The sequence below is a fragment of the Antrostomus carolinensis genome, unplaced genomic scaffold (assembly GCF_000700745.2).
Source record: "Antrostomus carolinensis isolate BGI_N321 unplaced genomic scaffold, ASM70074v2 scaffold15515, whole genome shotgun sequence".
NCBI lineage: Eukaryota > Metazoa > Chordata > Aves > Caprimulgiformes > Caprimulgidae > Antrostomus > Antrostomus carolinensis.
Genome location: NW_010315872.1, coordinates 30,115 through 54,817, shown reverse-complemented (window position 1 = coordinate 54,817; position 24,703 = coordinate 30,115). Strand labels below are relative to the sequence as shown.

At 37.2% G+C, this 24,703-nt stretch overlaps 1 protein-coding gene across 1 annotated transcript in view; it reads right to left on the bottom strand.

Moving 5' to 3' along the window:
- SH3RF1 (SH3 domain containing ring finger 1) overlaps positions 1-24,703 on the bottom strand; it is an 87,273-nt gene that overhangs the window by 33,215 nt on the left and 29,355 nt on the right. Inside the window, exon 2 of the mRNA XM_010168107.2 lies at positions 495-770. Within this exon, the coding sequence (XP_010166409.1) occupies positions 495-770 (276 nt within the window). The remainder of the gene's footprint in view (positions 1-494; positions 771-24,703) is intronic.

Genomic DNA, 24,703 nt, shown 5'->3' with positions numbered 1-24,703 from the left:
GCCTGCAAGACAGAAAATTAATTACAACAGAAACAACGTAAGAAGAAACAGCACATTTTCCAAAATGTAATTAGCAATATAGAATGACAAAGTTTAGTACTACTTTCTGTCTACTATCTATATTCTAAAAATGTTGCTTACTAAATGCAAAGCTGAAAATAGTACCAATTTTAACAATTTAAAATGAGTGTTTCTTTAGAAGATGGAACACTTTTAATTCATGATGTAGGTTATTTCTCATAAATTAAAAACATTACAACTGCAATTATGAAAAATTGCATTCTTAAAAATAAAACCTCAGAGAAATTATATGTAATTTGGGAAGAGAAGCAAGGCAAAACTAATCAACATAGGAGAAATACCTGCAGAATTACTTGTCCTTTTGTGCAGCTCCATTAAAAAAAATGCAGACAAGACTACAGAACAGTCGTCTTATTTCTTATCCAAGTGAATGAAATTATTAAAATACAATAATAATTTTATTCTGGTTTTACCTTTGCAAATGGTAAACAGTCTTTATCTGCTTCCTTGTCTTTTACTTCAAAGTCATAAAGTGCTTTGCACTGAGGCGGAGGTTGAGGTAAAGGCTTAATAATCTGAACAAAATTGGTAGGAAAAAAGCCATGGATGCCATTGAATTCTCCGTGATACCAATTTTCATCCACCTGTCGACGCAAAATTATGATGTCTCCTTTACTGAATTTAAGATCTCCAGGTTCTTTTCCCTCGTAGTTATACAATGCTTTGGCACATGGTAACTGAGGTACACCCTAAAAAAGAAGAAGAAAAAAATCACTAGATTAGTATTACTAAATAGAATTTATATTACATTATTTGGAAGACTATGAATGAAACTATATAAAACTGGAAAATAAAATTATACACAATAGAATTATTTTCTTGCAATGAGTCCACTGATTTTACCCAAATATGTAGGAAGAGCTTCAGTTCTATACAGTCTTAACATACCCCTAAATTTAATGATTTTCAGTAATGCTACAATGTTGCTAGACACAAGACAGGCAAAAACCAGTAAGACTTTATCCCTCATGTACTAATTTACTAAGCTTAAATGTTAAAAAAAAAACCCTCAAACAAACAAACTGGAAAGTATCCTGACCACTTGAGACCCAACAGAAAAATGCTGCAAGAAAATACAAAACTACAATAACAAATTTGCTATAAGACCTTTAAGGCATGTTTTTTCTGACTTTCTTGTTATTCTTCTCGTCTTATTTTTTTCACAGGCACAGAAAGCTAAGGATGAGGAGATAGGGGAGATGTTTTCCAGCTTGAAAAACACATTTCACTTTATTAAAGGTGAGATATTTAATCCTGGAACAACTGTTTTAATGTAATTATTTATTTTAAAACATAGCTAAAAAGAATTACTGGAAAAAACTGTTGAAGGTGTGTCTCCCTGGGATCAATCTTCACTTGATTCCTCCGTAATATCTGAAAACTACAGATCATTGGTGCTGCTCTTGAATGCATGTCAGAAGGATTACAATATAATACTGGGTCATCCTCCCTTGTATACACAGCAGGCATTATTTTTTAATTGCTCTGTCTGTGCCTCCACATTTGCAAGAGTAAGCCATAAAACTCTACAACTCTAGTATTAGGGCTGCTGCCTTCAAAACTCTCTTTTCTCTCCAACTTTAAAAACCCAGAGGGGAGTTCACCTCCTTAATGCTGCAAACGGCAGTAACCTGCATTACTAAGACAGTCTTTCCATGGCAAATCTTAATTAAATTCAATGTTGGTGATATCATTTGCCATATCTACCCCACAGTATGTCTCTCCTCTCAAGTACTCTACCAGTTCAGACTGTAAACTGGAGTTGCACTTGCAATATCTCAAAAGGAGCACATACAATGCAAGGAAATTCTCAGAAGGAATTACCACTGAGTCTTTCTCACTGGCCAGAAGACAGAGTGCTTGATAACTGATTTCACATTTAACATCTAAAATTTTCTCTTTCAATATAAGCCAATTTGTTTGGACATCTTTAATTTTTGTGTATGATTTTATAAACAGACTAATAATTTAATGAATGGTTAAATAGTATCTTAAATATTAGCTTATTTAATAATTTTCTTTCTATACCAAACAAAGGAAAACCATATGTATATACATGGGTACAGATGAGCATGATTTACATATGAATACAGGAAAATCACAGTTCATTCTACTGCACCTGGGATAGGTACTAAAACTTTTATATTAGTAGGATCCATGCAATTGTTCACAAAAACTGGTGATTCAGACTGAAGCAAACTATTTTTCTTCATGATCACGCTTAACTGCATCAGTGCAGAATGTAAACATCACTGGCATACTCTGTATAAACCCAGATAGGGAAAAAGATTAAGACATCAACTAGAGAATTTGTGGGCCCCAACTGATTGAGGGGGAAATTCACGGCCACAATAGAAGAATTCTTAAATATTGTATGTATGTATTTTTTAGTTCTATGTGCTCTCTGCAGAGCAAACAGACTGAATGAAGGAAGCAGTCAGGGTAGATGCAGTAAGGACAAGTGCAGAGAGAGAACTGGGCGGGAGAGGGCGGGTTGGAAGCAAAAAGAAATCCACCTCTACACAAGAGAGGGAATGCTGCTTGCTTATCTATTTCCATCCCAATAACAAATAAACAAAACAAAAAAAATGTCCTTTCAGTGATTACAAGCCAAAAACTTGGTACCAAGCACTCTTACTTGGTAGAAAACAGGGCTCCAAGCAATTATAGCTACTACAAGACATATGTATCTCTCTTGCACTGGGTAATAGCTGGAGTTCTCCCGGGAGACATCCCATTGTCCTGGGAGAAAGCTTTCTATGTCCCTGTACTGAGAAAGAACTTTAAGATTAGCTGAATGCATAAAATACAGCTGGGGAAAAAAAAAAAAAATGAAATAAAACAGCCAAAACCAAAACAAACCAGGAGGGCCAGCACAGTAGATCACGTAAAAGTGACCAAACTCATCACTTAGTGGTCATTCAATTGTCAGAACTCCATTTCGCATTTATGCAGCTTATCACAAAGCCTCCCAGCAACAAACCTTCACTCAAACATCCCTTCATGTTTTATAGCAAGTTCCTTTTCCAGTGCATAGGCTGAGTTTCTGCAAAGTTTGTTTCCTATGTTAAATAAAAATGGTTCCAGTCCGTAATTTCAGACGGAGCAAAGTTCAACAAAACGCAGAGTTGGTTCTCAGTCAGACTGCCAGGGATTAAAGAGAAACAGTTAAACAACTCGGACGAGAAGTAACGCAAATGCCTTTTCCTTCTGTCCCAGCGGGAGGATGAAGCAAGAAGGAGAGGGTGCGATGGGGAGCTCCGCTCCCAGGGGCACGGTATCAAGGGCCCTCGAGCACCATCTCCCCGTTCCGCCTCCTCTGAGCAACCGGGGCGCCGCGGCGCACGGCCGGTGCCTTCCGGGCTGTCGTGGTTTGCGGCCCTGGGCGGCCTCGGCCCCCCTCCCTTCTGCCCCCCCGGCTGCTCACCGGGAGAGAAGGCCGGGAGGATAGGCCAAGTCAGAGTTTACATTTCACTCCGTGTCTCTCACTTGGCTAAACATGAAAGGAAGGCTTTGGAAGAAAAACTTTTCAGCCTACCCTCAGGTTTACAGCTGCCATTTACCCTGCCAGTTCTTTGAGAAAGCAACAAAAAAAACCTCAGACAAAAACCTTTTTAGGAAATTAAAATATAAAACTCAGAAAGACTCCCCACAAAATAGGTTTCTTAGAATTATTTCCTCAGTCCTTATGCAAAATCCTTATGCAAAAATATTTGAACTTCTAATGCTACTGCTGATACACAAGCTGTTTAAATTCATTTTTAGCTAAGGCATGCATATACATACATTTCACACGCCAGATTCCTTTAAAGAAAATAAAATTATTAATATATGGTGACATCAAAACAAATGGCTTAACGAGAATATGAAAAAATGCATATGCATACGTGTCTATGAGGCTCAGGTCCCTCAGATTTCTTCTCCCAACCCAGATATTTTGTCTTGGAAACCTACAGAAATCACTTACAGTTTTGCTCTTTTGATTTATACTTTGTCTCCAGGCACCTTATTTCCAACTTTACTCTTATTTTTTTAACGAACAATATGCAACTGTATGTATTTTTCATGAGCTTAAGCCAAGGGAAACTTATGCCTGCACAGAAACATGAGATCTGATTTCCTTTTAAAAAGGAGTTTCTATGGCAGAAGCCCAAATGTAAATATGCTTACACTGGCATAAAACAGCGTTCATTGTATAACTTACTGTACTTGGAGAACCAGCATAAGCTAAAGTAGCAAAAATAGTAAATCCACTCCCAAGGAAATAAATGGAAGAGATACTGGGTCATCTGCATCTCTGTTTCCTTCCAAGCCTCCCCGGCTGCGGTGCTGCTTGTTGTCACTTTCCCAAGCAAGCAAGGAATTGCCTGTTCCACAGCTGTGTAACTTCTGCCTTTCTTTAAAGATCTAAAAACTGGAAGTTACTAACATTTTGATCCATGTTATAAGAGGATCTTTAATAATCATCAGTTATTTTCAATTTTATTACAAGAAAAGACAGAAAAATTCTTTTTCTTCACATATCTTTTAATTTTCTTTCTATGTAGTTCCTAAATCAAACCAATAGTCACAATAATAACCAGGACACGATGAGAAACTATTATGAAAAATCTCCAATTACACAGCAATTTTAAGTACAGTAAGTCTAGTGCTACAGAGGTGCTTTTATCAGTCTTAACTCTTTTCCCCAAAGAACCAGTACTGTAAGACATACTTGGTTGCTAACAAAAATTGCCTTTACATGAGGAAGGGAGCTCGTTAATATGCTGCAGCAAACTTGTTTGCAAGGCAGATTTGAGTTGAGCGAATTCTTTACGTGTACATTCTCCACTAGGTACCGGTATACCCGAGATTCCCTCTTCAGACTCACAGTCATTCAAACTCTTTGAAAGACAATACTCCTCTTTTTAATCCTGTAGTCACATTCTCTTTCATATTGTTGCCTTCTTGACTCAAATCTTTCAAATGCATCCTTTTTATTACCTTTTTAATGTGTATTTTTGCTTTCTTGCCTTCTTTGGCCTTACCAAGCTATCCAGTCCCACATGCAAGAACATCCCATTTTGCACCTACAGTTTTTTTCATGTCTCTTTCATCTTGCTGGCTCCAACACCTGTTTTCAAGTCCTAATTTAAAGCCATCTGATCAGTCTAGTTTCATTTTCTTTGTTGCAGCCTCCTTTGTTCTTTCTGAATCTGCATTTAAATTCTCCCATGTTTTGAGACATAGAGCTTATAAGAATACTTCACTGAAAACCTTCTTAAATTGCTTCTATTAAAAGATGTGTTTTCTTCAGGAGTATTTCCTTCTAAATGAAGGAAACATGCTCCCTATGTTAAGCTCTAGGTACACTGATTTCACCTGAGAAAATTAAATACTCAGTTTTGCAGAATACACCAACCTAGAGGCGGTAACATTTGAAGCTAAGTCTCCCCATTTCTTTTTGAATTCCAGAACACAAAGTGTCTCCATAATCCAAGAAGAATGTAAAAAGCTGGCTCCCTGCATTGATTTTCTCATGATCCGATTTGCTCAAAGAAAGGCTAACTCAAGTGTTATTAATCTGTACCTGACACTACCTTGTTAGTGGAGTCAATTTTACATACTTCTACCACCAGAACTATCTTGGAAGACTTCAGAGGTCATCAGTGCAAATGAAATTATTTCTAGTTAAAGCATCTCTGAGGTTCCTGCTATCGGAATGATAAAAATGTAAAATATTTTTTATGTCAGGAGGCTGCATCAAGTTGCCAGTATGCTGTAATAACCATACAAACAAACCTTTGGTGTCATCTGATATGAATTACTATTGCTCTGTTGAATACAGTGAAATAGTATTTTTGATATGACAGTTCACTAGATTAAGGAAGTGAGCAATGTTAATGTTAGTAAGAATATTCATTTCTACTAGTTTCTAATGATACAGTTGTACTAAATATCATTTTTCTCACCACTCAGAAAATAAATAACAAAACATTTGACTTGAAACAGTAAAAAGTATGTAGGTGTTTTGAAATGCCATATTCAAATACTGTTAGCTGCAGCTTGGTACAGTTCTTGATTTTAATAAAAGTAGGAGAAAGTTGTGCATCCAGAGGAAACGAGCTAGCCAGGTTACCCTGATTAAAGAGACCGGGTATGAAATCCATCTGTGTGTAACTTAACTGTGACCTACATATAATAACCACTGTGAAGAAAGATTACTTTAGGGGAAAAAATAGGATGCAGGGAAAAAAAAAACCACAATCAAGCCAACTTATTTGTTACACTTTTGGAAAAGCTGAACAACTGCGATCAGTAAAAATTTTAGGTTCTTGATATATGAAGAAATGGGATGATATTTTACAATTATTTAATTTGACCATTAAGTTGAAATTTATTTGGTAGACTTGCAGAGCTTCTCTACCAATAGCTAACTATTACAGAATATGGTAAATTTTCTCTAATGCTTACTATTAAATGCTCACTTAGTTACATGATAACTAACACTAGTACTAGCTCTAGATGTAATAGTGTATGACATATCAGAATCCTCTTTATTAATTTCCAGGTTTCAGCCATCTAATGCAGGTTGAAATGCCAAGCACTCCTAGAGCCCTCTGACTGACTCTTTTGAGGACTTTATCAGTTAAGTTTGCTCTTGGTAAACTGCAGAAGAACTCCAAAGCACAGGCTCAGAGAAACCTCATATTTTGCAAAAGAAGGGTAGCTCCTTGCCTCATGTAAACCATTTTTAGATGTTCTTTTGAGGCAACCTATCAATTACTTACTTAAAGTAGTCAGTTTATGAAAGTCCTTTTTGCTTCCTCTGTCTTAACAACTTTTAGAAGAAAACACCTTGGCATTTTTTCTTGTCTGATGTCAAGAAATAAATACGAGGTTGTTTAATATAAGTATGAGCAACCCTCTCCCACAAAGTTGTTTTGAAATTAAAAGCTGGAATACAGGAGAATGAAAAGAATTTTAAAATGTTGCCTTAAGGCTTAAGTAATCAGACTAATAATATGGAAGGTTAGAAAGGGACATTTACAAAACTTTTCAAAAGGCACTTAGCTCACTCCCTTTCTGCACAATACCTGTGTTTTTGAAATTTTTTTTTCAAATTAAAAAATTAATGTCTTCAGAATGCCACCTCCTATCCTTTGCCCATCTGAAATGCAAAGTTCTCAGCTACTTACTTTTCCGAGGTTTGTTAAGTAAAGAAAATTTTGAACACTTTCCACTGAACTAAGCTCTCAAAATAACCAAACAAATAAGTAAAAAATAGGAAAAAGTGGAGAGAAGAAAATAATTATATCCTGCACACTGCATGTTCCCAAATATTTTAACTATGTGCACTTGAAAAGTTTAAGATCACTTCTTTCCATGGGTGAAAAAAAAAAAGGAAACGTGAGGAAACTGCTCTCCGCAGGAAAAACTGTGAAGGTAACTTTCAAGATGCAGAAGAGAATTTGGGTCTGCATTCCCAATGATTTTTAAAAGGAAAGCCAGTGCATATCAAACAATTTCATTCTGAGTCTTCGGAGTCTTTAAAAACCTTTTGATTAATTGTTTACAACAAAACCATTTAGCTTTGAAAAAAACATATCCTTGTAAGAATCTAAACAAAACTTTAAAATGTGTATTATGTAGAGCTAAGATGTTTACCTAAAATAGTTATTTGCAAAAGCAATGATTTGCTGTAAAAATCTGCTCCTATAAGCTTTCACGTCAACCTCACTGGTCAGCCTGAAAATGCTACTATCCTCGTCGGTTTTCTCTTGGTATGTTACGACTCACTGGCATTTGATGTCTCCATCAAACCGTTAATTTTTCTTGTCCCAGTGCCATTGTACAGCAGCGTGGATCTCCTAATCTCCTTAAGCATGTCAAGTTGACATGCAGCACAAGTTCATTCCATTCCACTTAAACTCTTTTACCAGTGTATTTTCCAACGCACCCTGTTTTCACGTCGTATCACCTATGGCTTCTAAGACCAGAATATGGCCTACTCCAAGAAAAAGGAAAAAGAAAGACACCCACCCCTCTTGGCAAGCATACATCTAGAAGAGCAGTACAATTGTGAGACTAGGTAGTGGGACATACTAGTCCTACTCCAAACTGCCACTAACTACTGCATAACCCTGAAGAAGTCTCAGCGTGGGGTAGGATGTTAAAACGTATCTTGTGTTCCCCAGTCATATCTAATCTGCAAACATTAAAAGCCCTATGAACGTCCAAAGTTATAAAGGCAGGTCAACACTAGGTGCTTTGGAAAGTTTTGCTGCTTCCACTTTCTCTACATACACCTATAAAAATGCAAGAAATTTACTTCACAGGTATTAACTTTATTTTTTTAAAGAATGCTTTGGAAAATGGAAAATAGATGCAGTAGATTACTGATCCACTGCTGCACTTTCTCTAGTCAGCTTGAGAAAGACTTATCTTTATAATCATATGGCAAAGACTTTTTTGGGGGGGAAGGGAGAGAAAAGTGAATTGGAAAAATGTAGCAAGAAAAGAAGCAAACAAATTTAAAAAAATCACATATGATAAAGTATATGAAGGTTAAGAACCTGACAAAGACCTGTTAAAAGACTTAGAAATAATGCGTCCCAAGTAGTTTTCTAAGGTATAGGTCACTGAAGCTCAGAATACAGAACTGTTCAACTGTTCAAAATACCTAATTGCTAGATAATACTTCTGTGTTTAGGAAGAAGCCTCATTTTGCCTACTCACCCAGGAAACGCCCTTCGTAACTCTTCACTCCCCATCCAAAATCTGTTATGGGAAGTGTGACAACTTTCCTGTGCCAATACAGATTCTTAAATATAACTTGCTTTTTTTGCTTGTTTGTTATATGAACATAAAATCATGAACAAGTAACTACAGAAGAGGCAAAAAATACCCCTCTGAAAACTATCAAAATACAGACCACATCTGATTCATTCTTACCTGGCTATTTTGTAGGCTCTCCTTTTCACTTTTCATTTTAGTTTCCACATAAACTGGAAGTTACACATCTTTGGCATCCTTCTGCTGCTGCCCAAATTCATACTTATCCTTCTAATACAGTTATCTGGAATTTACTCTCCCTGTCAAAAGCCATATATGCAATTGCTTAAACAGCCGAATAAGTAATTCCCAGCAAGATGTGTGCCATTCTGAATTCCAAGTCTAGATTAAATAGAGATTTTCACATAAACTCTGAATACTGTTCTTTCCCACTTGGCTTAACGGGAGGCAGCTAGAGATGCCACAGATCTTCATATACCCTTCCACGAGCAAATAGAGCATCAGTCACTGCAACTGCTATCATTCGAAATCTGCCCTACTAACTGAACTGCCATCTAACTTTATATCAACCTTTATCAGTCACCAGAAAGAAGAAAAAAACAAAAACCACAACAAAATTAATTCAAGAAAACATTCAGAAAACAGCATCTTGCTGTAATCTCTATAGTCAGTATGGCAGACATACTGTACATGACAGCTTGTGGGAATTTCTGCAGCATATGTAGTAGTTAACAAAGAAACAGGGAAACAGTCAACAGCAATCTCAGCAAAAGGAACCATCTTGCAATGTTAAGAAACATCTCCCTTCTTTTGCTTAATACAGTCTCTTCTTATTTTTTTTTCCTTTAATACATTAACACAAAATCTCACTGCATTAGAAAGAAATAAAAGGGAGTCTACATAACCCCACAGGGTATTGCTAAAACCTAGAAAAGCTTCCATTATTAAACGTGGTACCACTAGGTTGTGCTATGCTGGAGTAGTAGTAAGAAACAGAAATATCTATGTTGTCTACCTGTCAACGTGGCTAATCAGAATACCTATCTTCTCAATTTTTTCATTAAAAATAAGCCATCAGTATTGGAAAAGTAGATCTATTTTACTGACCACATTTAAAATTCTCTCACAAATCTGCACTTTGTAACACCGCTTTACAAGTCACTTTACGAAACATTTTCTGTTTGCTCACTTTGAAAAAAACGTTAATCCACTTAGTGCAGAAGATTGGAACATTTGGTTTATCAATGAAGCACTGGAACACAAGATGTCCTGTCTCTGCTTCAGGGAGCTGATATTTTAACACAAGTATCAAATGCTCCAGAGGGTTTATCAACAACGTAAAAATTTAAGAGCAATGCTCTGTATTGTTCTAAAGGTTTTTATACTTTGAATGTAAAATGAAGGTAAACAAGCTTCCCTCACTGTGATGTGAAAATGACTGTTTACTTGTTGAACGAAGAAAAGGAGAGGGAATTCCAGGTGAGAAGACAGACTGAAAAAATTTGAAAAGAATAAATGAGAAATGAGATTGCCAAGAGCAAACTCTTACTGCGCTTTGAAGGTGAGGAGTTTGAACATGACAAAGAAGGAGCAAAGCCAGCAAATGACTCTGAACAAGGGAGTGACTTGGTAAGATTACTCTCGGTGAGATCAGCATGAAGAAATGTTCCTTTAATCTCTCAAATACTTTACTGCCAAAAATTGAGCACTGGGAAAACAGTGAGTTGCAAATGAAGAGGTTGCTGAACTTTTTGATAAAAACTTATCAAGGTTGACAGTCATGACTTTTTATCTGAGAATGCTTTGCTTTCCACTATGATCAAGTGTTAATGTATTCCCCGCCAAAAGAGTGCCAGGTCTAAAATTAAAACGACTCTGCCAATGATACTCTAAAAAAAGAGAGTAACCCCACACAGCTCTCCTATCTGAATTTGATTTTAAAAATCTGAGATAGCATCTGACATTCCACTACCTGCTGAGAAAGTGGTTTTACACTTATTTTCCATCACTTCTACTATCTTGTAAATATTCAGGTGCTTCTCCAGCCTTCTGGATGAACACATCACTGTCACATGGCCATCCTGGGTACTTCATGCAAACTCTTGTTGCCAGGATCTGGAAGGATTTTTGCTAAGCTTGATTTGGGACCACTATTGTGTCCTCCTTCTCCTGAAACCCCTTCCCTTCTTCTTTTGTAATCAATTTAATTCCTTTAATATCCTGACTTCAAACAGCCCCTTGCCTAAGGCAGAAAGAAAAGGTGCTAATTTTAGCAGTCACTGAAGTAGTAGTAGTATTTATTAGTATACACAAATATAGGTCCGCTGCCTGTACGGAGTAAATGACAAACTATTTGCTATTTATTTTCATTTATCCTTTAAATTTTTCATGCCTCAAACCTTCCTGGAATATGTAATTTTTTCCAAAAACATTTTTATAGTATTCTATTTGAAGCAGCTGGTCGTCCTTTTGAAAAGGTAACTAATCCTAGCTGAAATTACGCTTTTTTTTTTGCAAGATAAATGTTCCTCTATGCTTTTTACTATAACAAAAGAGCTGAGTGAGCCAGAAGAATACTATGTTAACACTTATTTCTTGTGCAGTGACAAGCTGGAGTTTGCACCTCCTGGTTATTTCAGCCAGACTGTAAAAGCAGACAAACAGCCTGACGCAGATGAGCCTTTTGCTCCATGTAGTACTGCTAGAACAGGCGTGAACCCATAATGCCTACAGAAAGTACTATGCTTCACATTTCGTGTTGCTCAAATGAATAGATCTTAGTGTAAAAGTATTAGTGTAGAAAACAAAATCGATCTGCATGTCTTGAGTTCATCGGGTCCGAATTGGTACGCAGACATTTCCGAGCCATACCTCGCATCCCCTCTGCTGGCACTGTATCTTTACAAGCCCTTCCCATCGGCCTCCATCCCTGCCCGAGCTTTGCCTTTCTTAATCCCATACCTACATGCTCAGTGTTTCTAAATTCCTCCAGCGACATCCATTCTCATTTCCACCTTTCCTACACTTCCTTTCTGCAAGGGAACTCAGTGAGAAGCTCCTCACTCGGCTGGCCCAGCCTTCCTGCAAGCCCACCCCACTGCCCCCCACCTCTGGCTGCCCCTAACCCTGAAGATGAATGGACTCTCCTGGGGGCCAGCATTACCCTGCTCCTTAATCAGCAACCAGATTTCCACCAATATGTGACTACCTCTCTGTAATGCAGTGCAGAAAAACATATTCCACCTGTTTATGTTCATTAGTCCCTTATGCCATCAAGAGTTGCCACTGGTTTTAGGTGGAAACTAATACTTTAAGGTGTCAAACGCAGTTACCACAGCAGATCTTGGCCAAGTTTTCTCCCAAGCTGCCCAGCTCTAGACTGTCCTTCACTGTATAGGAGTGCTTAATTTTTACAAAAACTGTCAGCTCAAATACAGCAAAATCTCTCATTACTGTAATTCCACTGTCACAGGCAGGGAATGTTGCATAAGGAGTAGACAAAGCAGAACTAGGTATTTCAGGACAGGAAAAGATTTTCCATTTTGCTGTCAAACGCAGTTGTTATCTAAGAGTTTACCCAATGTTTAGTTTTGAAGCATGACAGCTGAACAAGGGTTAGAAATTCTAGGCAATAAGAGGCTTACTTACATTGAAAGGATAACCTGTTCACCTCTCATTATTTTATCACAGAAAAAATACCAGAACACAGGGCCAGCGAGGTATAGTCAGTTTGCGTTTGCTTACAGCAGTTCTGCTCCTCTAGTCCACTTGCACTGTTGACATTATATTATTATTTGGTTACAACAAACCAAACAGATTTCATTATTTATTTTTGTTAAATTACTTAAATGAATGGTCTTCCAGCAACTGCTTTTGTGTTCACTGCAGAAAGAAGAGGAAATTTGAAAGTAACAAATTGATCATTACTATGCTGTTGTAACACGGATTAAATCTCTCTGTTTACAGAGTATTTCATCAGGAAATCTTCCCCCATCTTTTTAGTATTTGGCAGACACTGCCTCAAAATGTTCAACTGTTACATGCAGAAAGCTGCTCTTGAAAGTAACTCTCTATTTCAAAATAGACATCCTTTCTACTTCAAACAACAATTTAATAGCAATTCTATCCTGTTGTCATATGCGTTTTCCCAAAAGCCCTTCGTCTCTCCAAATATTATGAGAACTTTGTAGTTATTTTGTAAAGCAACATCTGAAGTATCTCTTGGACTTGTACCACAATTTACCAGTTTCTGTATTTATGAAAAACAAGATTATACAAGTTGGGTTTTTTATTGTTGGTTTTTTTTAAACTCTCAAGTATTCAGAAAAGTTAAGGAAGGTAATTTTTTCTGTTTGTTGCCGATATAAACATAAAAGAAACAATACATTATTTTACCCAGTTCAATGAAAATGACCATTTTCCTTCCTCAACAAAGGGAGATTATTTATATTTTATACTATTAACTGTCTCAGATCTGCTCGTAAGTTTTCATTTAGGTGTTCATGCCATAAATGAAAATATATACTTCTATATAACGATTTTAATCAAGTAGCTATATGCATGTCAAAGTTTAATGAGCATATTCTTGTACATATTTTTTTCATTTTGTAGGAGTCTTAAAGTATATGAACTGCACTACTTTTTGATGAAATTAAAATGGAAGATGTGCTCCAACAGTGATTTACTGTTTCAACATTCCCTGGAATCAGAGTAGAGTCTGTTTAAAATAGTACCTCTAAAAAAATACAGGCTGGGGCCACCAAGTCCTTAGCACCCACTTTTTCTTCAGTGGATCCATTCCCACTGCAGATTACTTAATAATACAGATATAGCTGAAGTTTTCACAACCTAAAGAAGTTTTTAGTCCTCTGGTTGTAAAATGTGATACATGCCGTGATCTCAATCTTTTCTTTGAAATAATTAACACAGTTCTCACTCCAGCAGGAGTTAATTCTATGATATCCAGACAGGTTTTTTCCAAAACCTACCTCCTCAGGACAGTAAAACTGCTCAGGTAAAAATCACTAACAACAAGAAGGGACTGGATATCAGAAACTCTTCTGTAGGAGATAGTAAGCTCTTCCATGGGACTGAGACCATGCACTTCTTGAGTAATTTTAACTTCTAAAACTTTAAGGAGCCTGCAAGCTCCTACTGCATAAGGACCTCCTGCCCTTGAGACTCCACAGTAAGCAAATTAATAACCATCTACTTACATTAACAGGGAATGCACAGAATAATTATGTTCCACAAATAAATTCTCAAGAACAACTTACAAGAAGTACAACTTTCTCATTTAGATAAAAAGTATTTTAATTACGCGGTTCAACCGTAATGCATTATTATGGGAAAGTGCTTCGGAGCCAAGAGCTAAGAATCAGATAGGATAATGAAAGGCTGATGGCTCTTTAATTCTTTCTCTTAACTATTCATGTTACTGAACTGGTTCAGATATATTTGGAAAGCAGAATTCTGTCAGCTTGAACTTCAGAGTTCTCTGATTCAGACTCCAGCAAGACCTGATAGAAGACAACTCCTCAAGCAGGATACTCAAGCTGGAACTCCACTACTTTTTGTCACCTTGGTAGGACAGCTTGCACCTTAAGGCCCACTGCTCACGGAGTTGTTTTTTCTTGGCTCTTATATAGAATAAAACTGATCAACTACTTTTAAAAGTATAGTAATATATATATTAAATGTATAGTAAAACCCCTGTGAATTACAACTGCATTAACATGGCCCTCAGCTTTTTAAGTGTTCCACTCAGCACATTTGTGTGAACAGTGCTGACAAAGAAATACTGTCCTGAATAAAAAGTCCTGAATGTATATTCATGTAGGTACCAAACTGGCAAATGGTATGACAATGCTCATATTAGGCCAATGCACATGCTGCTGTCATTAAACTTTCCTGCAGTAAATACTCTTCAACCCACTGACTTTAGCTCAAAGTGAAACAAATTATCTTTGTTTCACCCCCCTCCCGTGAAACAACCCCTCCCCCCCCCATGTTTCTCCTAACTATCCTTCCTGTCAAGTTTCGCTGACATTCCCATTTTTCTCTTTATTCACTCAACTCTGTTCCCTCTTTGTAGGATGGCTGAAGTTTAGGATTTGATGTGACCCCGAACACACTTTTGGAAGGTATGGTATAGAAATACTGATGTATGCCATGACACATTCTGTCCAAAATTTGCTGCCTTCAACAGAGCTGGTTTGTAAGTCTGTCCCGGCACTGCCTGAAAGCCTGCATTTAAGGTTGTTTCTAAAGAGCCCATTAAGCCTGCAATGCAGAAAATCACTTTTTCCAGAAAGGCACCAAGTCTTAAACTGAAAACATCGACAGATGAACAATTTATCCCTTCCATTAGGAGGCTTCCACTGGCTTACCATGCTACAAAGATTTAGATGCTTCTTACAGTACTTGCGTAACCCAGAATAACTTTAGCCCATTATTTACCATCACTCTTCTGATTACATAAAGCTGTAATTTGTATTAATTGCTACTCCTTCTTTCAGCCACTTGTTATATGAGACTATTTCTGCTACATTTGTTATTTTTTTCCAGCCTTGGGAAAGTAGCCCTTTTGAATCACCAAACATATACATCAGGGGTTGCTTACACTGAACACAATTTACTATTTTTCGAAGCAATCAATACTTTCTCTTCAACTTCATTATGACAGCCCAAAATGACTGAATTCCTGGACTAGGAAATTATACTTCAATCATATTTTATATGTTTTAGTATATCCTGTAAAGTAAAATAATTATCTATCTTTTTAGAAGCTAACATTATGGTAATCCAAGCTGCATAAGATCTTCTGAATAAGACTACTGTACTGAAGAATTTCAGTTTGAGATACTGCATAGAATTATAGAATGGTATAGGCTGGAAGGGACCATAAAGTTCCCCTAGTCCCACCCCCCCTGCCATCAGCAGGGACACCTTCCACTAGACCAGGTTGCTCAAAGCCTCATCCAGCCTGGCCTTGAACACTTCCAGGGAGGGGGCATCTGCAGCTTCTCTGGGCAACCTGTTCCAGTGTCTGACCACCCTCATAGTCAAGAATTTCTTCCTAATATCTAATCTAAACCTACCCTCTTTCAGTTTAAACCCATTTCCCCTTGTTCTATCACTACCTGCCCTTGTAAAAAGTCCCTCCCCAGCTTTCTTGCAGGCCCCTTCAGGTACTGGAAGGCCGCTATAAGATCTCCCCGGAGCCTTCTCTTCTCCAGGCTGAACAGCCCCAACTCTCTCAGCCTGTCCTCATAGCAGAGGTGCTCCAGCCCTCGGATGATCCTTATGGCCCTTCTCTGGACTCGTTCTAACTGGTCCATGTCTCTCTTGTGTTGGGGGCTCCAGAACTGGATGCAGTACTCCAGGTGGGGTCTCACAAGAGCGGAGTAGAGGGGGAGAATCACCTCCCTTGACCTCCTGGCCACGCTTCTCTTGATGCAGCCCAGGATATGGTTTGCCTTCTGGGCTGCGAGTGCACATTGCTGGCTCATGTTGAGCTTCTCATCCACCACCACTCCCAAGTCCTTCTCCTCAGGTCTGCTCTCAATCCATTCTTCACCCAGCCTGTATTTGTGCTTGGGATTGCCCCAATCCAGGTGCAGGACCTTGTACTTGATCTTGTTGTTGCACTTCTTCCTTTATATTACATTAAGTGCTTAAGAAGTAAATAATTATTTTCTTTTTTAAGCTTTTTAAAAAACCCCTTTATATAAAGAGCTGACAGCTAATTACATATAATCTCTCTCTCTGTTTCCTTTTTCCTTTCAGTACTATTTAAGGTCTTCTAACATTTCCCAACAGACTAACTTTTCTCAAGCATAAAGTCATGCTGCTCTTATTTCATCATCTATATCAGTTATGAACCCCAAAGGAGAGAGAAGCCAGACTGTAAGAATAAATACAGAGAGCCTATAAAGGTCTATTCCCAAATGCATTAAGAATTCTTCCCATCCAAGAAGCTATTGTTTACAGCTATCTGCAGGTAACTCTAGTTAAAAAAATATATTTCAAGTATTCTCTATATTGGAAGCAAACTCTGAGAAGGTGTTTTGCAATCTGGGATTTGCCAAATCAGAATGGTTACATTAATGTTACTGTTAATGTCACTGCACTGCACCATAGTAAAATTTCCTCAATACCAAAGAAGAATCAAGTCACATGAGCACAAGTTCTGCAGCTCTGCAATATTTACACAGAAGTGGCATATAAATAATTACACTTGTGCCAATTTTCATGCACTTCCACAATTTGGTTACATTATTCCAGTTCCTGTGACTTTCAGCCTTCTGATTTTAGTATGTATTCCAAAACTCTAGGATTTACAGTTATTTAAATATATACTCCGATGTACTCACAAATACATTTGAAGCTCTTGCTAAGAAAAAAGGCCAAAAAGGTCATGTTGCAGTTTCAAAATTTGAAAGTTAAATTAAAGTCACCTCCAAACTTGACTCTTTTATTTTCTTTAAACATGAGTTTGGAAGGGCCTTCCTCCCCCCACCTCCCCGTCCTGAATGCTTTGAGTTGCTGGTAGCAAAGACTAAGTAGTCTTTAACAGCATTTCTGAGACCTGGAGTACAAGAAAGAAACAATCAAACAACACATACTGCCATGCACCTTTCATGGTGTGCTTTGTCTCCTCTACAGGCAACTCAAATCTTCCCTATTGACACACTTGACTGAAGTTTTCTCTGGATCCCTTAGCAGTCTTTATATAATTTAGGAACCAAAGGCAATAAATTTCTGTGATAATGAGGATAATAAGGAATCCCTGTTTACTAAAACTGTAAGACATTCCACATGAAACTAGTTTTTTTCAGTTCCCTGGATTCAACTCGCCAACTCTGCAAACTGAGGAGGAAATATAAATGCAAAAAAAAGAAGCCATGGGTTTTCTATTTAAACACAGCTTAAGACGCAAAAGTAAGGCTACTACAGCTCTTTTTCCAAAGTATAAAATAAAATACAAAGAAATAGAATAATTTTTTAAATCATATGTTGATTATCTATAATAAATTCTTTACAATGTTAAATAAATAAGAATATATAAGGTCTGTGTAGAATAAAACTAAAATAATTTCTAAAGCATGTTTTCATTTTACATTTACAGTTTTTTGGCAAACCCAAGAAAATTCTTTCATGGTACCTATCAGGGCAGTTTCCTTGTAACATGCCTCCATTTTGGTTAAGCATTAGTGTGATGAACTTGTAGAACAAAAAATTCTATCCTTCATAATAAATGAGTATGACACCATGCTGCTTTTAAGTACCTGCTCTGTTGCGTACACACACTTTTACAAACCTCATTTATCATCCATGCATCAGACAAAATATGTTGCAAATTTATTACATTGCCTAAAGGAAACCAAACCTACTATCTCATTAACCAAGTGTTCAAATCTAATTTCCTTACAGTTTTTAAGTTTGCAGCAGCAGCTTATATTTAGTTTAAACTTCCAGATGAACAGCAAATAATTAGCTCTACATAAAAATGGACAGCCTTGGCAAGATGGTGTCTCTGGTGCTCCTTGCATCACACTATTTTTGTGCTTCCTAAACTTTCAGTTGGGAGCGTTAAATACATGTTCCTATTTGTTTGTGCAGAGCTATACTACTCAATTATTTAGCAACATAAGGTTTGACAGATGGCTTTTCCAATTAAATTATTTAGAGGTTATTACAGGTCAGACATTGCCTCTCCTCTCCCCTGCTTTTTTTTTTTTTTTTAAAAAAGACACTTCTAGGAACATCTTTAAATTGTTTTGTGCAGGTAAACAGCGCTGCCTTAAATGGCCTCTGCAAATACACCACTAACTAGTCACAAGTAAAAGCTTCTCCAGATGTGTAAGACAGTACAGTTTGCTTTCCTAAATTCTCTTTGCAGCTGATGAAAGCTTCTGTGTGAAATGCTATTTAAATACAAGAATTTATTAGCAATTCAATCTACATCTGTAACATTGCCCCTAAAATTAACTACACACAAACATCTTCTGTTCAAATTCAGCCTGAGTCTTCGAATATTGTACAGAGGAGCTTAACATAAAAATAGATCAGAAGGAACTGTATTTTACAAATCAGCATTGTCATCAGCATTGTAATCATTACAAATGAGCGTGGATTTCAAAAGCATGTAACTGATTTTCTTTTAAAATATTAAAGACAACAATAATAGAAGCCACACATACTTTGGAAACTTGTCCTAAACAAATTGTTATTTCTAACATCTGCTTTAAACATGAGCTAGAATATAAACCTTAACAATGTGGATGAAAATTCCAAGATCTGATAATGACTTTACAAAAAAACCCAAACTAATTCATATGAAACGTTCCATGTCTGCTACGGAGCCAAAGGCAATTTCTAGCTTGGTTACATTTGAAAAGGAATCCCTGCAGTCTTGGCCAGCTCCGCTCCCCTCTCTATCAAGCCACATTAAAACAAGCAGGCACGTAAAAGGCAGAGTGCCATGTTAGTGCCACCCTCCGCTTGGTTCCCTGTGGCTGCTGGCTGCTCACTGAGGACCTTCATGATTTGACACCAGCGACAGGCGTCTCTTTTCCATCTGGCTGGTAGGGGACATGAGAGAGATAAGGGACATCAGCAAACCTCAAATACTATGGGAACAGTTAATACAGAGAACATGAAGAGTCATCACGGGTCACTGCAGTGTTGGTACAGGCCTAAATCTTAGTCTAAAGAAAACAAGCAGCTTTCTTAACCAGAAGAGACTTCAAGCTGAAATGCCTTTTAAGAAAGCTACATGTACACAAATTTGAGAAATAATCACAGAATCGCCCAGAGTGGGAAAGACCTTTAAGATTATCAATTCCAAATGTAATGTAGATGGCCTTCTACTCTTCCCTTGCCAAAGGAGCAAAGGAACAAAACAAGTTCTTTCTTTCACTTGGGTTCAGTGGTTGGACGGTTGCAGTTTATCATTAGCTAATATTCAACATACTGAACAAAGACAAATCAGCCAGCAAATGAAAAATTACTAGAAAGCAAACATTCAGGCAGGGTACCAAACTAACAACATAACCACAGCTTCAGCAACACACGAACAGAGGCAAGGGGATTCCTCTAGGGGAAGAAGGGACCCACACTTCCAGGTTACCACAGCACACACTAACCACTTCTCTTCGGTCACTGATGAATGTCCATCAGCTTATAGCTGCTTGTTAAATAAAACTGCCTTGACAGTGAGTTACAAATCCAGTCTCCCTTAAAAATGTCCTAGGTGAGAGCCAAAGAGGACACTGACAGGCAGACCCAACTGCATAAGACAACCATCAAAACGCAGACTGCAGCAGCCCTGTGGCTAACTGAGGCATGAATGACTGCTTCACTTCCCTACAAAGGGGACAAAACACGCCGCGCCTATTTTAACACGTAACTTGCTCGCCACACAAAAATAAAGCAAGTCTCAATTTGTGAAATGTGTTACAGGGTGACCGCTGACCATAAGGACTTCCAACAGGCTGCTCAGACTAGGAGACCTGCTTAACTTTCACCCCCCATCCTGCACAGTCCCAGGGAGTCTCAACACACCCGCAGGTCAGAAAAACTAGGAGTAACTCATTATTTAGCCAGCTTTTAGTGAGGACCAGGACTACCCTCATACTGCTACGTAGGAGCTCACCTTGCAGTTTCTGGTACAAACCACATCGTACTGACTTTAGCTTGGTATGTGTTCTCAAACTGAATCTAAAGACTTCAGATTTGTGAGTCCTTCACCTGAAATCAGTTACTGCTCCTTCTGAATTGGTACTTTCCATTACACCAATGCAGCTTCACGGTCAGTGAAACAGGCCTACATCCTAAAAATACCAGACTGACTGTAATAGTGGCTTCTAAAACATCACGTCTTATCATGCCAATGAACTCCAAGAGCAAGTGCAGAAAAATCTATACTTAAAATATTATATATGTGATATACTTAAAGCCTTCTATAAGAACTGACTGTTTTCTGCCACTCAAAATGCCCTGTTAGAGAAAGATCTCGCATCAAAAGGAGGAAGGCAAGATCCCAGTGTAGTTTCTCTTTAAAGAAGTCATCACCTATCAGGTCATCCACAACACAAATTTTAGATCTTCCAAAAACACAGCTGATGTTCTAGAACACAGAAGGTACTAAACTACTTGCTTTGCATAACCATAGACAGATTCTTCTCCCATTACATAACCCCTAAAAGGTCACTTTAATAATACTTCTTTATGCTTCGTATTGCATTAAAAAAGGTTTGAGTAAGAAGCCCACTGAAATTTTGACAGCTAAGTTAGCCCAGTAAGTAAGAACTCAAAGCTGAATTATTGAGCCTCATTTTACTGTACACACAAATTAAATTATGTTACCATAGATAATGCTAATATATTTTCTCAATTTTAATCCTCTGAAATTATATCAATAAAATATAAAGTCAGAAGAAAAAACAGTCAGAACAATTTTGAATGTATTTGGACATTATAAAATAAAACAGATTATAGTTCTACCTCTCTTCAACCAGTTTACTAATATGTTACTTTTAAATTTTTTTTTTATATTTACACGTACACAGAGGTCATAATACACAAAGATTTGCTTGTAAATCTGAATCCAGCAGTTGAGAAATGAAGTTATGTCTTTTAACGTTAGAAATTGAAGAAATCTGCACTTTTTCAAAAGTTCTAAAACTCTACAAATTATTTCAAGCAACAAGATTCTTCTCATATGGCTGTTTTGTTTTTAGTAGATGAAAAATCATATTTATCTGTAAATCCATTTAAGTACCTGTACTACCACTGTGACTGCAAATACAAGCCAAACTCTCTCCTCCTCATGTCTTTGCTACAAGTGGTTATCCCTGGCATAGTTAATTACTTTACAGGTTAAGAGTTTTCTACTTCTGCAGTCTTCAATTTTATCTTGTACACTGCGTAAAAATAATAACTCTTTCCAAAGATTCGGAGTAAGAGTAACTTTTCTTCACACTATATTGTGATGAATCTTCCAAAAAATGCAATATAATAATAAAAAAAAAACCACAACAAAAATCCCCTGAACTTCTAAAACTGTTAGTTTAACTCTCTACATTTTAAGTGTGTGGATTAAATGTCCAATTTATTTTTTTTTTAAAAAAAAAACAACAACAAAAAACCCCTGAACTTCTAAAACTGTTAGTTTAACATTTTAAGGGTGTGGATTAAATGTACATTTTTTTTTATTTTTTTTTTTTTATTTTTTTTGGTAGCATTTACCAACAAACTCTTAAAGTGATGTTTTGTTTTGTTTTTTTTCAGAAACAATGTGGAAAAATGAGAGTATGAAGACAGGAAAGGCATGCCCTGTGCAAGTTAGGAGATCCCTCCACAGAGTTAATGCATCATTTTTTTATATTTAAGAGGAAGGGTATTGATAAGACACATTGCAACACAAATTAGGATTTGAATCTAAAGACAACTTTTCTCATTAGCTTCAGAAAATGCCGGTATTTTGCCTTGGTTACAGACTCAAATACAAACCATGCAAAGGTTTAATAATTTTCATAAACTGGACTGATAAGATCCCAGATTTCTGACAACCTGGTTTGACAACTGTCATCCCATGGAGGATCTCAGTAGCTCTCCTCCCACACCTGCTTTTTACCAAAGGGATAAAAAAAATACAACTGACATCTATAAGATATTACACTTAACTTCATCCATCCAGGCAACAGCGAAAAACTAATAATCCAAAAAAAGCCCTCTCTCTGGAGACAGAGGAAAAGTAAATAGTGCAGAGATTGCACTTGACCTACTGGTGTCATACTGGGATCTGAAGATTAAAGGCATTTTAGTTGAACAACAAAACAATCCTCCAACAATACACAAAATTAATTTATTACTGGAACCAACCTACATTTAGACACGAGGCAGCTCTTTCTGCTGCCTCTCTCTTTCAAACACAATGTAGGTTAAAAGCCAGCGTACCCAAGTCCTCCAAGTTAGCAAATGCTCAGCTGAGGCTACCTGCAGAACTTTGTATTATCCCCCTATGTATGCACCATAATAGAGTTTCTAATTACATGATCCCTGTTTTAACTTTCTGGAGATGAGACTGCATTATATTGTTTTCTTATCATTAATCAGTGATCACAAGTGTCCGCGTCTTACTCATTTGACCAACTCAGAATCCTAAATTTTCAGTTTCCCTTACTAAGGTTTTAATTATGTTAAGCACAATAAAGTAATCCATAAATATTCAAAATTGCTCCAGTGAGATGAGGGAGTGGTGTAACTTTCATTTTACAAATAGAGACAAAAAGTGAACAACCAAAAGTGCTCATTCCTTTCAGCTGACCTGTTTTATTCCTTTCTCTCTACATCTCCTTTCCAGAATACAGGACACTTAGTTGTGTACTTCAGAGATTCATACAACAGGTACCAGTGGTGGAAAACATCAACATGCTAAAACACACAAGCACACACTTTTCCATACAGGAAACTACTGCATACTTATGAACCAATACCGTGTTATGAGTTAATACTGACATTTTTTTTATTACAAAGTCTGGGGAAAAGAATGACATGCAACCACTACTTTAGATAGAATACCTGAAGTACTCAGCTAGCCACCAAGAGACCAAATGATGCTATATCCATAGATGAACAGGAGAAATCCTTTTCCTTTCCAAACATTCAAGAGCAAAACAGATGAGGAGAGCAGTTTTTGTCTAGAACGTTTGAGACAGTATTTTGATGAGGCCCACACTAAGCAGTAATGCTGTATTAACCTTTGTGCTGTGGTTGTCCAAGGTCAACCAGCTATTAGATTCAATCTTTTTTGACAAGAGAGAGGTGGAAGTATTGGCCTTTGCAGGAAAGAAACATGGTTCCTTCCTTGCATTTCTGGTTTGCAGCATTTTCCTGGCCCTGCCTGCCTGAGTGGACCTGCTAAATTACCACTTAAATACCTGAGAGAAAGAGGAAAGAAGGCTTATAAGCAATTGTATAATTAAAGTAACTCAAACACAAGTTTTTAGAACAAAGCATCATTTATATCCCATAGGCACAAATCAGATTATAGAATACGTCCTTTGCTTTAAGGCCTGTAAGATCTATTCTCTACTGACTTAGACTTTATTTTTATTTAGCTATAATCTCATGCAAATACATCCGGACCAGGAGAAACCGGCTGCAATGTGCAACTTTTACTGACTTAAAATTTTTTCGTTATTCTCTACCCTCCCCTTCCCTGGCTATCTCACTCTTTCCTCCTCAAACCAGAGCGAGCTCCACACCCTCATATGGGCAACTGAGACTTGACACAAATACCGTGACTGGGCTTACATGCCATCATTATCTGTACTTTCATCAGCACAAACTCAGATGTAACCTAAACTTTAAAGTCTAAGCACAAAAAGTTTAAAGTTGTAACTGTGGTATACTCCCTAGTTGTCAAAAATAATAATAGCAAAAAGAAAAGTGAATGTACACATTTCTCCTCTCATCCTCCACATCCTACTTGAAGGCAAATATCACTGAAAAACTATGCTCTGTGAATGTATTTTCCAGTGTTGAATAATCAACAAACTCCAGAAAACTACTGCAGTTAACAATATTAAAAAGAAAAAAAAAGGTCTATTAAATGGACCATTTCAATTCATTGTGTTAAATACTTTCCTGTTCTGACAGGGCATTATGAAGTCTGACTCATAGTTTTAATTACAGTATTTGAGACAGGCAACTGAATGAAAATGGAAAAGCTAATGCCTATCAGCCTAGCTATTTTCTACATACTGTTTGTATATTAGCATTTCAAAGGCTCTATGAATGAGAAATTAGCCTTCTCCAGATGTACAGGGGGACTCCA